Here is a 17,148-nt window from a genome sequence, read left to right as displayed (position 1 = left end):
AAAAAAATAACCCGCGATAGGTGAAATCCGCGAAGTAGCCAACTTTATTTTTTACAATTATTATAGATGTTTTAAGGCTGTAAAACCCCTCACTACACACTTTATGCACTTTTCTCAGACAGACATGAACATTTTCACGCTTTTCCCTCTTGTTTAAACACTCTCAAAGTTCAAACCTTTGTAGAAAATTAAGTCCAGTATTATAGAATGAAACCAAAAACACCCGCAGGTGCCTTTGACGGTGCAAAAATGTTTCATCGACATTGTTGTGTTTGTTGGGGAGAAAACTTACAAACACACAGTACAGCACTTCAGAGTCACACTGCTAGCGATCAAAGATTTATGTAAATTTGACAAGCTGAACGCGCTCTGTACTGTGCAGGAGACACGCACGAGATTGATTGACAGTGGTCTACAGCCAATCAGGACGCAGAACACAAAGCGCTGTAAAATAAGGAAAGAAAGGGAAAGAAAAAGCATGAAAAATTGCGCACAAAATATCCGCGAAACAGCGAGGCCGCGAAAGGTGAACCGCGCTATAGCGAGGGACCACTATAAACGCAGTAGCTGTAAAACTGCTGTAGGGTCATGAGTCCTCCAGTAGAGGGAGCTCCGGCCTTTGGAGTTATCACACTGACGCACATTAATGACCAGGAAGTCAAGCTGGTCCAGTGGCCTCCTAGACTTCTTCAGTCTGCGTGATGTTATCATTGTGTTGATAATAAGTTATTATCAAAGCTGCCTGACCAATGTTTTTCATTAGCAATTTAGCAAAGTTGATGGTGGTGGTGTGTCTGTGTGAGTGAAAGACGGAGAGGGAGAGCGAGCGACAGAATTTCTGTTATAACCTTCATTTTTATGGACGCACAGTGTGAGCACTCAGGTCGCATCAGAGCGTCGGGCCGTATAGTGTGAGACCTGCATCGTGACCTATGAACTTCTAACCCCTGCGAGTCAATCGTACAGTTTGAGCAGGAGCTGAATCGCGCGACTGAAAAAATCGCACAGTGTAAGCCCAGCATAATACGGCGGGGTCCCTGTCGGCTGGTAGCCGAAAAATAGCTCTACTTTGTTGTGTGGGTCAACTTTTCTTGCGACAGACAGAGAGAGGCGTTGAAAGGCTGCTCCAACGGAACTTGTTGTTTTCGGAGGAAAACACGAACACAGTGTACAGTCGAGTCTTAATAGCTTACTTACAACTGGGCTCGTCAGGCACTCTTCTTGGCTGCAGTGGTTATTATTATATTTACATGCTTCCAGCTCCCGTTTTTGCTCGATGACTGCTCGTACCTTTCCACTCCCCTTTTTCTCCCTCCTAGCGCTCACAGACACATAACGTGTATGGCAGTCCATTCTCCCTGCAGCACGGACTACACTGCCCATGATGCTACATTCTTTAGAGCTATGCTTGTAGCATTCTGCCTGTTAGCTTAGCACAACAACAACAACGAAAAGGCGCTCTCTCACCCAGGAAACACACAGTCGCAGAGAGAGAGAGCGTCGCCCTGTAACCATGGCAACCGTAACGCTGCCGCCTGGAGCAAAAGAACGTAGCTGTCAAACAAAACCGAAACAGTCCTGACCCGCGACAAAATGAAACAGGAAAGTACCCCAGTGTATTCCATTTATTTCAACAAAGTAACTGTATTCTGAATACCACCTTTTTAAACGGTAACTGTAACGGAATACAGTTACTCATATTTTGTATTCTAAATACGTAACGGCGGTACATGTATTCCGTTACTCCCCAACACTGATAATAACATATCTAAGAAAAACAGGTTAGAGAGTGGCTTAATTCGTATCTGAGACTGTATTGACTGAGTTAGCGTGCTGTAAATGTACTTCAGAACTGCGTAATAGCAGCATGTACTACATAAACATAATCTGCACAATTCATTGGAGTTTCCTCTGCTAGACTAAACCATAATCTGACAATATTGCCACAACAAGGATGTTTTAATATAAAGGTACAACATGACTGAGGTATTATAAATGTTACAGTCATGGCTTTGCACACATATATTTCTTTACTGTTATCAAGTAATTCTATGAATATTTTGTATATATAATACAGTGTACATACATGAATCTGTTTGTTTACATAGAGATTATTTCAAATCCAAATATCATGAACACGGAGAGCTGCTGACATTGTAAGTAAGAACTTTCTACAGCTAAGTTATTGGCAGCATTTGGGTAATAACAGAATATACTTCATTGTATAACATTTTAATGAAGATGCAAAAGTATAAAGTTGCCTTTAATAATGTAAATAGCCACTGAGCAGGATTACAGGGTAAGCATGGCTGTTGCAACTCTGAGGCTTAAGGAGCACCATTAATCCCACAGCACTGGCATCTTCATCTTGACTTGGTTTTTGTTGACTCCTAAAAACACAAAGAGCTCAGTCAGTTGCTCGTGTTTTCAGTAATAAGTTGTCATTGTCTGAATTACAGACTCACCACCATCAGATGGCCGTTCTTTGCCCTGTAGACCATCGACTCCTGGCCACTCTTGAAGTCGACAAACCCCTCTCTGCCCGGCTGAATGTCAAACCGCACGCTGCATTTTAAAAAATATATATATATAATTATTTATGATTATTTATGATTTTTATTATTTATGATTTTTACCACTTTCATATTTCAAATTCAAATATTGCCACACACGATGCAGACTCTGTACCTGCCCTGCACCACGTGGATGCAGTTCTGCTTGTTAACAATAACACTCAGCTTAGTCAAGGCTTCAAACAGGAAGTCACACTGCAGAACCAGATCACCCTGAAAGGACAAATCAGTGCTCTGTTAAACGTTGTGACTTTTCCTCTGGAATCTAAATGGCAGACATGAACTGCTTTAATTTATGGTCTCTCCAACAGTTTCTTTAGACATATTTGACGTACGCTATATGGACTAAAGTACCGGGCCACACCTTTTAATCTTTGAATTCAGGTGTTTTCAGTTCCTTTACCACAGTCAGCTTTTACAAACATTTGTGAAATAACAGGTTGTTTTAAAGAGCTCACTGAATTCAAGTGTGACACTTGTGTGATAATAGGACCCAACCATTGTAACAAGTCAGGTAGTGAAATTTCTTTCTTCCTAGATATCCCAAGATCAGCTTTATTAAGTATTTAAACAAAAGTGGAAGCATTTAGGAAATATGAATGTTTGTTTTTGTCACTGAAAAGTCCAAATTTCAGATTGTTATTTTAAGATTTTGACTTACCAATTCAAATTTAGGCTGAGTGTTGGGCTGAGAATTACTAACTCAAACTACTGAGAAATTTTTTTTAAACTGACCCCAAAAAACAGACAAAAACCATAAAAATTTGGGTTCTTACATTAAAATTATGAGATAGTAATACAAAATTATGACTTACTGGTAGGAAAAATGTTTTTTGAGTCAAAGAAAAAAATTCAGATGCAGAAACAAGCTTCCATAAGGATCAACAGTGACTCATCCATGACAGACTGTATTAAGTTACAGAGCAGGTTTGCTGGGGCTCGTGTTCCATAAAATTTGCCATTGTTCTCCTGACTCAGTAACTGCAACGCTCCAAACCTCCTCTGGGATTAGCATCAGCACAAAAACTGCACTGGGAGCTTCATGGTGAGGGTTTCCATGGCTCCTCAAGCTGTAATGTGTAGTTAGCCCAGTACTTTTGTACATATACTGGATATTTTTCATCTTAAATTTAAAGACCTGAAAGTGATTATTATAAGAAAAACACTCCAAAATGTTTTTAAATGTCCTTGGTGTTTTAATAATGGTGCCAGCGGTTGTGAAGTCCAGACACTAAATGATTCACATCATTTTCATATTTATTAAGCTATTTAGCGAACTCTTGTGTCCTACTGATTGAAGGCATTATCACGCTGGAAGAGACCACTGCTTTAGTACAGAAATGTTTGACCAAAGGGTAACAGTGACCACTTAGAACAACTTTGTACTGATTTGTGGTAATCCTTCCCTGGCCCTCCCTACAGCATGATCTTCCACATCCACTCACTTTAGGGTTTAACATTTGAGTTTTGTTTTTCATTTTATTGGTTGCCCATCTGTAGAGTATAAACGGTATAATGTTAAAACTTTTAAGATGGCTGTGGACAGCGGTGTGCAGGTACCTTTTGCTTGCTGTCATGACACGTGACATGAAGAATCAGGAAGTTGTCACTGAGGTTGCTGACTGACACACCTTGCAAAAACAAGGTTAACCTTAAAATACTGATAAAATAACTGTATGTTTATATACTGCAGATAACAATGTTTTCTTTGTTTTATCTCCTCACTTGTTACCTTTCAGTGAGCTGTAATCTATCCGCTGTTTGATCTTAGCCTCTTCCACCAGGTAGGCAGCTTCCTGGGTGAAGATGAGCTGCCGGAGTCGAGGTCTGAACCCGTTCCTGTCGTACTTCACCACAGGTACGCTGTACTGTGGAGGTCCCGCTCAAAGATCAGAGAAGGTGAAAAAACAAACAAACAGACAACCACACACACGTCAAAGACAGTGTGCTGACTAAATACTAATATTATAATTTACCTTGACTTTCTCATGTTGAATCATCTGAAGCACCTTGATGCTTATATCTTGTGCACCTTAACAAAGTGAGAACAGTGAGAACAGCAATCGCTCAGTCCATCATATATTTAGCAGCAGGAGAGGGTTTGCAGAAACAACAATAATTGCCAGTAAACAAGTCCATGCATTCGTCAAACTGTAGCAGATTAGTGTTATATATTCTGTCTTCCATTTCAAATCACATAAACTACTGTAGTCTTATCTATTTTATGCATGTAAGTCCACTTTAATGGTACTGTAGTCTTACAGATCCTGGTGTCTGCGAATGGTCTGCACACACTGAAGGGATAGTTTTCTTTTTTCCCTTTGAACAAGGCGCTGGTCTGTGCTTTTAACAGCAGCTGCAAAGAAGATGTTTAACAGAGAGTATTTTAAGATCAACCTTGGAAATCTGTTGCACAAACTGCTTCCAGAAATAACACATCATGTCATGATGTAAAGAAACCCAAGAAGAAATGAGAAACAAAGTCATTGACATGTATCAGTTTGGAAAGAATTACAAAGCGATATTTTTGGCTTTGGGACTTCACTGAACCACAGTGAGAGCCACTGCCTAACATGTCAACCTCTGGGTGGCTCAGAAAAGTAACCAAGATAAAGGTTTTGGAGTGGTCTAGTCAAAGCCTGAACCTTAATCCAACCAGTTTTAGGTTTGGGAGCAATGTCACATAGAGACAGGTGGATTTGGAGAGATTTTTTGCCCTAATAAATGAAAAAAAAAAATTGTATTTACTCAAGTTATGCTTGTCTAATACTAGGATTTCTTTGATAATCTGAAACATTTAAGTGTGACAAATATGTAGAAAATCAAGAAATCAAGAATGTAGGTATAAAAAACACTGGTGACAGGCAGAGCAAGTTTAGGTTATGTTATACGTTTATTGAACTTCCTGCTCACGTACGACGGATTGTACCTGTGCTTTCCTTTGGGGAGTGATCCCTCGAACGTACTTCCTCACCATGTGGCGAATGTAGATCTTCTTCAAGACCTGGGAAACCTGGAGGATGAACAGGAGTGTTGAACGGGCTCTGTTATGTGATATTACAAAAAATGCAGCCTGACATTTAAATATCACTCACTTCCTGCAATATAGGAGGAGGAGTGAGCCAAGAGTCTTTTTCCAGGATGGTTTTGGGAAGGTTTTCCTTGAGCCGCGTGAGGTAGCTGTGCCTCACAAAGGCCAGGTACTCGCTGTTGTCAGTGCAGGCCGGTTGATGTCTATTCATGAAACCTTTAATGAACCTGGAACAAATCAATAGATCGGTAACCTCACTTAATAAAAGTTCCCAAATGGCTCTCTCACAGCCATTACACCGACCTGCAAGCATCAGCAGCCATTTAACTGTCAAACATGTTAACTTACTTCTTGATGACCTTGACAGCCCATGCTCTCCTCTGACGTTCCTTCCTAGCCATCATCCCTCTCCAGCAGGTCTCAATCTTTGTGGCTATTTTGATTAGACAAGACATTGTTTGTTTAACGTGTTTTAAGTGTAGTAGGAGCTGATAAATCAAGATGGTTCTGGACCATTAACTAATAGGTTATAAACAAATGTCATGGCCTACCAGCCTCTCTCTGTTTTAGATAGTCTCCTTTCACCTTGTAGCCTTTGTACTTTGCCTGAATCCTTGTTGCTGCAGTAAAGGTTAAAAGGTTGAAAAGGTTGTTGATGTTTACTATAGAAACAAAAATACATTTTCAGCGCAATATCTCACCCAGCTTGTGTTTGCAGACTTGAAAAGCATCTTCTGTTGCAAACAGAGTTCTCGGGTGGCGGATAAAAATCTTTGTCCTTGCGATGAAGGCAAACAGAGAGATTTCCAAAAATGTCTTTTTCCAGGTTAGTCAGCAGTACCCATCTGAAATATGATACTCATCCGTTCTGCCTACCTTCCCATCTTGTACTCATCAGATTTATAGCCCAGGTGTTTGATCAGACACCTCACACCTTCTGCTGCAGTTCCTTTCCAGTTGGGCCAAGTGTCAGGACACAGAGGTTTATACCTGAGCACAGAAGGTTAGCAGAAGACAAAAGAATCCTGATTTTTGTTTTTGTTTTTCATTTTGCATGAAAAAGATTAACGTAACTAACTGAAGGTTAGAGGAGTGCCAGCGTGCTACCTCTGGAGAAAGATTTCATATTTGCGACGATAAGCAAAACCAGCACGCCTGACTCTCAGGTGTTCCATCAGTCCCAGGTATTTCACCTGATGCCTTACCAACACGTCATCAAAGTGTCCTGCAGGAGACACCACAACACTAAGAGGTCAGCAGCAGCATGTGCTGATTAAATCTAGACTGACTAGGATGTCTCTTTATTGAAATACCAGATTTTTGATACTCAAGGCCTCACCTGGCTGCTTGGCTTCATTGGGTTTAATGCAGCGGACGTACCAGGGTTCTTTCATCATTAGGATCTCAGTCAGACCCACCAGGCTATTCTTAAACTGAGTCACTACCTGAGGAGTCACAGGAAAGTGGCCGATTACTCCTAAATTCACTGACATTGGTGAGACACCGAGTTTCTATATCTTGTATTGCTCTTACAGTTTCAGGTCTCCTCTTGCTATCCGGTTCAGTAGAAGGAAAACAGTGTTTGATGATGGCGTTCTTGGACTGCCGCATAACCTAAGGAGAACAGGAAAACTGTGAGCATCTAAAAGGTTAGGCAGTTACACATTTGTAGGCATCATTTCAGTTCCTGTTTGCATTATTTAATAGGGTTACTAGAAGTCACGTTTTTTGTAATGAGGAATCACCATCCACCAAACTGTCATCTTTACTGGGTTAAATTACATAACAGTTAAATTACCTCTTTCCCATTTCGATACAAAAGATCATTGTTTTTGTCCAAGAATCCTGAAAGTTTAAAGAACAAAAAGAAGCTTCAAGAGTGAAGCTATTTGCTCTGTAGTACGTCTGTAAACATGTAGTCAGTTCGCCGGGTTTATGACACTATTGACGCATTTCAGCATTTTTCTGTTGTTACACTGACTAATTCAGTGGCATTATAACAGAAAAAAAATATCAATAGTATTTAACGTCTTACCAACAACACAGTATGTAACTTCCCCAGCGTAGTGGAGGAGGCGGAAGTCTCCTCTTTTCAGAGTTTTCCTCGTCTTTTGGTCTGCAAGTTTGTGTCTGCAGGAAATGTAGTTAGTGTAGATTTGTATTATACTTGTAGTTTGATTGTTTGTTGACAACATTAATTCACCACATGTCACCTGTAAAAACTCACGTGACAAAATGAGGGTGGCCACCAATCTTGTCCTCCATCTTTTCCAGGAAGGTGAGATCTGTGGCCTCTCCAGGCCTTAAACATTCCTCATCCTATGAGAGGACAGCGGGAATTATGGCATGTTTTGGTTCATCAGCACAGTATTTGATGTGATGCCTTTTTTTTACCAGTAAAGAAATGATTCCTCTGAATTTCTCCTCCACAAGATCACAGATGATCTTGTTGTTGAAATATGGCACAGGCTCCCACTGTGTAAAAGAGAGAAAAAAACAGAAGAACATTATTTTCTTCTTGTAAATCAGCTGTTCTTGAGCCCACATATGTGAAGCAAATTGACTGAATAATCGTATTACTTCGATTCCTTCCATCTCGTACTCCTCCTGCTCTGATTTCAGGGTCAGCTCGATAAAAAGCTGCTGCAGCTTCTCATTGCAGTAGTTGATGCAAAACTGTTCAAAGCTATAAAACAGAAATTAGTCATTGTCACTGTCTTTAATTTGACACCTTTTCTACTGAAGAATCAGTCTCTCTGTGCATGATCTCACCTGTTTACACTGAAAACCTCAAACCCATAGATGTCCAGAAGGCCAATCACGGTTTTCCTGGAGGAGTCCTTTATATAGAAGTGCACATATAATAGGACAGGGTTTTAACACTGAGATCAGACATGCTGTAGACAAGCACTTCTAAAGCATTTCAAGCTCATGTGCTGACTTTACTTTGAGCCAATAAAATTACACTGTGCCCAAAAAGACTGCCAGATATTCAAATCAGATGTTTGCAGATTCAAAATCTGTCAGTAGACTACCTCAGGACTGCTTCCTAACCTTGTTAGCCCAAATCACTCCCTCTTTCTGTGAGAACAATAAGTTGGGTTGCTTTGTTGCTCACCATGTTAGCTAACGACTCATTGATCTTGTTGACTAGCCAGCTGAAAGTGCGGCCGTAGATGGCTTTGGCAAGGGCGTCCCTGGCATACACTGCATGGTCCACAGAGAAAGGACTAAATACCTTTAAGATCAGAATAATGTCAATTAAGGTAATTTAGCATTTCAAGCAAGTTAAAATTATTTTATAAGTTAATGTATATGCTACCTCCTCTGATTTGGCTTCGATCTTTCTGTGGGTTAAGCCCTGTTGTAGCACCTGGTTAGGAATCCCCAGCAACTGCAACCAGAATAGAAAACCAAATCATGTGGCATCAAATTTCTTCGCGGTATCATCAGTAAGTTGCATGAAGGGGGACAAATTGTTTATACTACGTGCTGTTTTCTTGGATTTTACCTTTGACACCCATTGCATCTCCTGGTTGTTGTTAAGCATGGCGTATCCTCGAGCATCTGCCTCGAACTTTATATTTCCCATGTGGAGCACGCTGGCAATTATTCCAAAGAGGTTCTGTATGAAATCCAGAGATAAATGGTTTTAAATTAATCTCCAACACAAAGACTGTACAAAGACTTAATGTGCATCCTCACCTCAATGTCACTTTCGCTTAAGTCTATAACAGACAGGGCCTTCCGTACCGTCTTCCAGTCACTTTTATCATTGATAGAGCTGACTTTGGCACAATTCCCCTGAAAAAATCAATTAAAAAGTTCAGTAAAGATGTCAGCTTTTTTTGGGGGGGGGGGGGGGGGGTTATAAGCAGCATGAATGTAGTGCATTATTTCCCTGACCTGCACCAAGTAGCGGTAGTGCTTGCAGTTTCTCTCTAGACCAAGCCAGCGGAGCAGATCTTCTTCTCCTCCTTCCACCAGCTGGTAGAATATATGGAAGTTTCTTTCTCCGTGGTTCTGGTGGACCACGCGGGACTTCTCCAGCAGGTAACTGAGAATGTGACCCCCAACTGCACCACCCTGAAAGTGAAAAGGTAATCTTTAACATGTAGTAAATGCCTAAGGTTTTAGACACGAGTTTTATTTTTTTTGTTTTGTTTTTGTTTTTTATAATTTGGAAGACTAAATACCTAAGGTTTCACCTTAGGCATTGCAACATGATTTAGATTTGTCTACCTGGTGGTCAAACTGGATGTCCATATATTTTCCAAAGCGGCTTGAGTTGTCATTCTTCAAGGTTTTGGCATTTCCAAAAGCCTGAAATTTGAAAACAAAACAAGGAAGAAATTGTGTTTTAAAAAAACTGCACAGGATCTTGCATAGCAGAAGCTTTACCACGCACATCCAGGACACTGACCTCAAGCACGGGATTGGAAAGAAGCAGTCTGTCACGGACATTGTTGAGGACTTTGGTACTTGGACAGCTGACAGCATAGAACTGAAGGATTTTCTTTGAGGCCTCTGTTTTTCCGGCCCCACTCTCCCCTGAGATGAGGATGAAGTGGTTGTTGAACTCAGACATCATTGTGCGGAAGGCATTGTCTGCCAGCGCATAACTGAAAGCACAGCGAGAGGTCAGAGGCTAACAAAATCACATTTTTTTATTTTTAAGATGAGGCAATCCATCAAGTCAAAGAGTTCTTTGAAGCTGAGCTATAATGCTTTTGTGATTGTCAGCATATTCACAGTCATATTGCTAACATGGTATTTCTACCAGTTACATGTTAACAGTGCTCAAGATTTCATTTTACCGTACTTGTATTTACTAATCACCAGAAAATGCAATAACTGAGGCTGATTTAGTCATATTGTATCTCACATTAATGTATTACAATCATCCAGTTCAGTCTTCTGGGGGCCATCAATGTCCATTCGGTAATTGTCAAGATGGTTAAAGTCTATCAACCAAATGTCAACTTTGCGTGATCTACAGGTAGGTCAGGGATTTGCAAAGACAGTAGGATTCATTCATTTGCCAGGAATCATAAATCCATTTGTTCTTTCATTTGCTGAGATATTTTAATATGGAATAAAGGCATGCCAAATAAATCTGATCATTAAGAAACTGAATTTTCACACGAAGCTTTAGAACAGAATTAAACACATTTACAGCCTGGAACAAAAAATGGTTTGGGTTTCTTTCTTGTGGCCAGGAAGAGGGAGGTCTGGACTCTGTTTATACTGCTAGGCCTAGACAAGTGGCAGAAAATGGATGGATGGATGAACAGATGGATGGATGAACAGATGGATGGATGATGGTGGATGTCAGCACAAGTGACTAGCTGTTGCCTTCAGCTAAATGGAGCCACTTTACTGAAGCACAGCAGTGTTTGTGGTTTTGTGATAACTTTTTGAATACACAGTACCAGGGTGGATGAGTCCAAACTGTAACCTTAACTATGTGATAAATAGTATGGATTGCAGTTTGAAATGTCTGTGCTCCTTTTTTGTCATGAAGGAAACAATATCAGTTTACGACCCAGTCTACAGAAGCGCCTTGCTAACCAAACTAGGTAGCGTTAGCTGATCCCTTAAACACCACCCTGTTCTCTAAAACATGATCAAGTCAAAGTTATCAAAGGTCAAAAGGCCAATCTGAAGTTTCAGAGTGCTAATCCACAAACCACTGACGTCACGGTAGCTAAGTACATCTTTTATGTACAGTCTACACAAATGACATGCCAGAAACAACTCTTACATGTGAGGCGGCAGCTCAAAGAAGTTGACTCCCATGTAGGTATCCATTTGCTTCTTGCTGTAGATGTCTAACTCTTTATATGGGTTGACTGAGACGAGAAGAGTCCCGATGTAAGTCTGTGGAGAAAGACAAGGAAAATAACTTATGGTCTGCAACTCTTGCTTTTGATGATTGTTTTCCTTGAACATTACGTGACATTATGAGAAGATTTCCGGCAATGTGCTGTCCATGTAGCTTAACAATGATAAGTAATTTTAGCAAAAGAAATAAGTTCAGTTAATCACTTGTCATGACCCAGTGGGTAGCACTGACCTTTATAGTGCTCACTCTGCAAATGAAAAGAACCAGAGCTGCTGACTCAGCAACACGCAGAGCCCGATTCAGCAGAAGACAACGCAGCATTAGGGCGTTGTGGGGTTGAAGGTTGAGGGCATAATGTTTAATTAGAGTAAGCGAAAGTGAAAGGCTACCCAAAATGACACCACACAGGAAAGACTCACGTAAATTAGATTCTCGTGGAACCGTTTCCTCAGGTTGTCCAGGCAGGCAGTCTCACTCGTGTAGGTGTCCAGGAGAACAAAATCCTGGATGCCAACGCGATCCCGGGCTGTCAGGGAGGCCTCCATGTTTCTCAGGATACGATTACACCGTTCCTCCAGGCTCTAGGCCAAAGAAGCAACCCATCAGTGAAATTAGATACAAAAGGGGTATCATGCTCATTTTAGTTTAGTTTAATGTGAGCAAAAGCACCAATGCCAGTATTATCAAACCATTAATTTACAAAACAAATGAAAAACCATCTGCAATGTTTATCAGTCAGTTTATTGGCGCTTAGTTTCATGGCTTTTACTTGGTAGAAAGATGATGAGACAGGTGGTTAATGTCTTTATCAGTAAGAAGGCTATAAAACCGATGAAGATTCCCACATCTGGCTGTTTAAATTGACAGCGACCACAACCACTCTAATGACTGATCCATCTTTAATTTACAACAGAATGTTTCCTCATGCAAAATCGTGCAAAATCTCCCCCCTCGGGCACTGCACCTCTCACGCTTTGCAAATCCATCCAGCTGTCCTGACTGGCAGTGGCGTGTCCAGCGGGGTGGCCTGGGGGGGCACAGGCCACCCCCCCCAACCAGACTGGCCACCCCAGGTGCCACCCCAAAGGCAAAACAATAAAATTCAATCAAATATCAAATGTCCGATTATGTTTTCACGGTGAAGCTGAGATATCCGAGTGTAAGTGAATGCAGCATCGGCTTCTGCGCTACGTGCATCACGTTAGCAAAGGTAGGAGAGCCAAGCACGAAAGACGGCACTGCAGGAAACAATTTTTCGGTGAAAGAAAATGAGGACAGAATCAATGTCCCGGTAAGTAATATTAAGTTTGTTGAGTTTAGTAAACTTCGGTGAAATTAGAATACCAAGGAAAAAATAACACTTAAAGAATTATTGCAGCCGTCGAATATTTCAGACAGTATGCTACTGAGGGCAGCTAACATAAGAGTTATGAGTTATAAGATATAATCTAAGTCGTAACATTGCTGTATGGAGCTGCAGATTTGGTTGCAGGTTAACATAGCTGGACTGGCCATCGGGCATACCGGGGATATGCCCGGTGACTTATTTTTATTTTTTTTTTGTAATGGCATGAACAATAAGAGGTGGTGGATTGGCCAGATGCAGGTCGATGTGTAAAAATAACTCAGTTGTTTGGTGGTGGCTATGGCGGAGCTTCCACAGAGGCCAGCAGGTGGATGAGGGAAGGGGAGGCAGGAGGAGAGACCCGAGGCAGCCGCCAGTCCGAGTGTCAGGTGAACTGAACTCCAGGTAAGAAGTTATGACCTGCAGTCTATCTGGGTCAGATATAAACCAAGTTTAGGTGGAGTTTATTTTCGTTGTGCTGACTTTTTACCGTCAGTTACAATAACTCGTACTGCGATCTAGCCAGCTTGACGGAGTTTTTATACAGCTGGGTGGGTGCTATGATGTTACTGATAGTGAACTTTATTTTATTCATAAGGTTAGTTAGTAGAGTTGCCAACGGCTCCTTAAAAAATGGAATGGTCCCTCATTCAGAGAAAATATTACACGTTTCGTATTGAGCTGAGAAGAGACGCAGTTTGTCCCGGACTTTCGCTATAATGAAAAAAAGACACAAAGGAGTTATTCTGTCGTTATGCTGCACAGCTGCCTCTTCTTCTCTCATTCTCTCCCCCTGCCTCCCCTGTTGCTACTTCAATCATTAAACTGATCAATGATCAGCTGATCAGCTTTTCTCTCTTGTTTATTTATCGCCCACTTTGCGCCAGAAAGAGGAAACCAGCGGATGTCGCTCTAAACAACAGCAGCACGTTTAAGCTTGATCAGCTGTTGTTAGAATTTATTTAATATTAATTTCTAGTATCAGCTGATGTTTGCTGGAGCCACAGCTGTAAAGCTGCTGGTCATGATATCGGTTTGGTTATGTGATGAGAGGGAAACATGAAGATGAAACCAGGAGATGTCCTTACTGGATCATCAGAGCTGAACAGGTGATGGAGAAACAGGTTTACCTTTTAGGTGACATGGATGAGTTGAAGGGAAGTTATGAACTGTTTCTGAGAGACAATAAACACCAGGATCCTTTTTTAAGCAGCTGACAGCTGGTAACTCTAAATCTTACAACCAAAGTTTTTATCTGACGTAAAATGTATAGAAATCATACATATACCAACAAGACTGTACATCACTGTCACAACAGCATTTGTTTTCATTCAAAGGCTTTATGGCTTTAATACCTGGTGGGCCGGTCTGTAGTCAAAATGCCCGATTTTCTGTCCCGGTCCAGCCCTGCAGGTTAATACTGGCAGTGTCACCATGCCAGCTGACTGTATTTCATCATCAGCCAGTGTTGTTCTTTATCAATATTACCAAAGTTTACGATAAGGCAGCATAGAAAGTATTTACTTGCTTTCAGGTTTTATTCAAATGTTAGTCTTTTCATTTGTTTCCCCACTTTTTTCCTGTTTCAAAATCAAACACCAGTTTGTGAGAAGATTATCTTCTTTTTTTAACAGGCAGATAAAGTTTTACATTGGAATTGGCTAATTTGTCAATTGTTTGTTACAAATGTTCATATTTTAATATTAAAAATGTTTTTGCCCAAAACATATGTGCACTATATGTCAGTAAAAATACTATGCAAATATTGCTGTCCTTGAATGCTGAGTAAACACTGACAAAGCACTGATTGTATCTCTTGTACTTTATCAACGCAGTATCTAAAAACTTTGCACCGTAGTGGTTAAAATCTCATTCTAATAAGAGTTAAAAGCGCATTCAGTTATTAGGTTTACAGGATTATTGAATTATGGTTAACGGTTGGTAGAATTTATTTTTAAACATTATCTGCCAATTACATCTGCCACCTCTCTCCAAATCTGTGCCCCTACCTGGCCCCCCCAACAAAAATTTTCTAGACACGCCACTGCTGACTGGACAGTTCTGGCTTGTTGGCCAGTTGTGATCCACAGGCTGTATATTTGACGCAGCTGAAGTCAAACAACATTACAAAAGCTACTCTACAGATAATGTGTTATTATTATCCCTGCTGTTTGGATGGGATGGATGGAACATGTGCCCCACCTTTTTCCTTTGTGTCTTCAAAAATTATCCTGTTTTTGTTGAGGTTTTCATCAGTGAGGAGCACATGCACACACACATACTTACAGTCTTGTCAGCCTAGGATATATGGTAAATGTCCCAATGGGCACCTAATTTCCTGAATGTTTGTCCCTATATCTGTGACTTCCAGTCAGAGCCATTTCTGGCCTTGGCCACATCCTCTGTGCTCATGATAAATCTAAATTCAGCCACCACTATCTAATCTGCTGCTGTTTCTTTTTAAGAGCCATTAATCTTGTTCATGACAGGGATATATTGAGCACCAAAAAATCCATGTATCCTAAATAGTAAGCTGATAGTAATGCTAAATGCCTCTTTAAAAACACAAGACAAAATAAAAGAAAAAAGGTATTAAGCAAAAGTTGACACAAATATAAATTTGATCAACTTCAAAAGCCCACGGGTAGTAACATTTATTTTAGTATGCATAAATACAGGATATGTTCCGCTGCTTAATGCACAACGAATTTTATGCGAGGTAAAACGATCAGCAATGCACTTTAATTACGGTGCTGCGATGTTATGAAAGAGCCGTCCAGCACTGCGCTTCAGTAGTTCAGCTCTCATCACTGCCAAGTTGACCTGTCACTAAGTCAAAGTAACTGACACTGACAGTCTCCAGTGAAACAAGCTGCTGATCTACTGACCCAGCAGAAATTCACATCAAAATAAAATGAATTATGTAATTATGAGATCATTAAAACAGAGAAAAGATTGTTCGCATAAAGCTGCTTACCACTAAGATCCTCAGTGTGCGTGCCTCCAGGTACCTTTTCTGAACTGAGCTGAACATCTGGGTTTTATTGAAGGGAACACAGGAAACTCTGATAGATTACAGTCTCTGCTTCCTTCAATAGGAAACCATCAATAATATAGTGAGTGCGCAACAAAGGAAGCTTCGCTCCAAATATGTATCTGTGTGCGGGGGCATGTGTAGATAGATGCAACATGGGTGACAAATTAAAGGAAAGACTGAAACCCTTGACCCCGACAGTGTCAGGACCCAGTGTTTCTGTTATGGGGTATTTTGGTGATGTACTTCAGGTACACTTGTTCCCTTGAAGGGAAGTGTTACATCTTATTTTTGTTTTGTTTTTTTAATTTGTAGTCTCCTTCAGGATTAAAATGCCACATCTCTCCAGCAATCCATTGGGTAGATGCATCAAAATCAACCCAATTCAACAACTATGTGAGACTTTAAACTAACGTGTTACATACAACATTCCTGTAAAATCTTCCTTTAATTAGTCCCTCAGTTTTCTTGTACTACAAACTTGATTATTGCGTCCATCCTTTAAAAGAAATGGGGAAAAAAACTGCACAAAGGTATACTTCAGCAAAAATGAGGAGATACTAATCACAGTAAACAACATCCATTTAGCCATCCAGCTGCTTGTCCAGTTTTAAGGTGGCAGTGGTGCCAGAGCCTATTCTTGACGTCATAGGGTGAAAGGCTGAGTCATCACAATAACACAGGCCTAACTCAGAGTGACTATTAGAATCACCAATCAATCTAGCATGCATTTCACTGGACAGTAAGAAGAAGAATGAGTAACCAGAGAGAATCCACCTTAAGCAAAATAATGAATTTAAACTTAACCAAAGTCAGCTATATGGTTTAATGACTGCAAAGCATGTAGAAGAGGTTTTTTTAAATAGAGATTGACAAAATTAAGATAGCTGAAAAAATGTCTGCAAAACAGTTTCCAGTTTTAAAAATATATATATATTTTTATCAGAAACATTTGTAAATATGCTTCTGTTTAGTTTCTATCAGACTCTGATTTAAGACAGTAGACTGAAATATAACAGCAGTAGTAGTAAAACCAGAAACTGCAAGGGCAGTCTCCTGTTGTTGGCACTCTGTAGGCATCTGTTATTGGATGTTTCACTGGGCAGCAAGTGCAGGGCAGGGATTTTCTGCCACTCAAAGGAAATCTGACCTTTGCTGAACACAAATCAGGCAGGAAAACCGAACTATGCTGCGAGAGGATGGAGAAAAAGCAAAGAGGCGATAGATAACAGGTTGGCTTTCTTGGCACACTGTCATCTGATTCAAACTGGACACTAAAAAAACAAAACAAAAAATGTGTAAACAAACAAAACACAGCAA

The 17,148-nt window shown here is 40.5% G+C and overlaps 1 protein-coding gene across 1 annotated transcript; it reads right to left on the bottom strand.

Moving 5' to 3' along the window:
* Positions 1-2,193: 2,193 nt before the first annotated feature.
* On the bottom strand, positions 2,194-15,828 carry myo1hb (myosin IHb). Its single transcript, XM_085359762.1, has 32 exons — positions 15,772-15,828; positions 11,869-12,030; positions 11,369-11,484; positions 10,028-10,226; positions 9,847-9,927; positions 9,511-9,690; positions 9,310-9,408; positions 9,116-9,229; positions 8,927-8,998; positions 8,723-8,842; positions 8,377-8,444; positions 8,185-8,290; positions 7,999-8,079; positions 7,832-7,923; positions 7,640-7,734; positions 7,403-7,449; positions 7,138-7,218; positions 6,944-7,049; positions 6,712-6,829; positions 6,481-6,594; positions 6,306-6,382; positions 6,156-6,224; positions 5,953-6,037; positions 5,669-5,831; positions 5,503-5,586; positions 4,836-4,929; positions 4,550-4,605; positions 4,306-4,441; positions 4,134-4,204; positions 2,689-2,786; positions 2,466-2,565; positions 2,194-2,390 (listed from the first exon to the last, which is right to left on the bottom strand). Exons 1-32 carry the CDS (start codon positions 15,826-15,828, stop codon positions 2,364-2,366), a joined length of 3,168 nt encoding a protein of 1,055 aa, XP_085215888.1. The 3' UTR covers positions 2,194-2,363.
* Positions 15,829-17,148: the final 1,320 nt, after the last annotated feature.

The sequence above is a fragment of the Diplotaxodon limnothrissa genome, linkage group LG7, assembly GCF_057381915.1.
Source record: "Diplotaxodon limnothrissa isolate DT_005_m linkage group LG7, D_limnothrissa_male_GT1.1, whole genome shotgun sequence".
Taxonomy (NCBI): domain Eukaryota; kingdom Metazoa; phylum Chordata; class Actinopteri; order Cichliformes; family Cichlidae; genus Diplotaxodon; species Diplotaxodon limnothrissa.
Note: the sequence above shows the minus strand (reverse complement) of the source record. Positions and strands in the feature narration are given on the sequence as shown.

Excerpts from the sequence above, each read along its gene's own strand:
- myo1hb (XM_085359762.1), bottom strand. The coding sequence starts at position 15,828 with ATGTTCAGCTCAGTTCAGAAAAGGTACCTGGAGGCACGCACACTGAGG. Across the intron at positions 9,928-10,027 it reads TTTCCAATCCCGTGCTTGAG|GCTTTTGGAAATGCCAAAAC; the intron begins GTCAGTGTCCTG and ends TTCAAATTTCAG. Across the intron at positions 6,830-6,943 it reads CAATGAAGCCAAGCAGCCAG|GACACTTTGATGACGTGTTG; the intron begins GTGAGGCCTTGA and ends TGTCTCCTGCAG.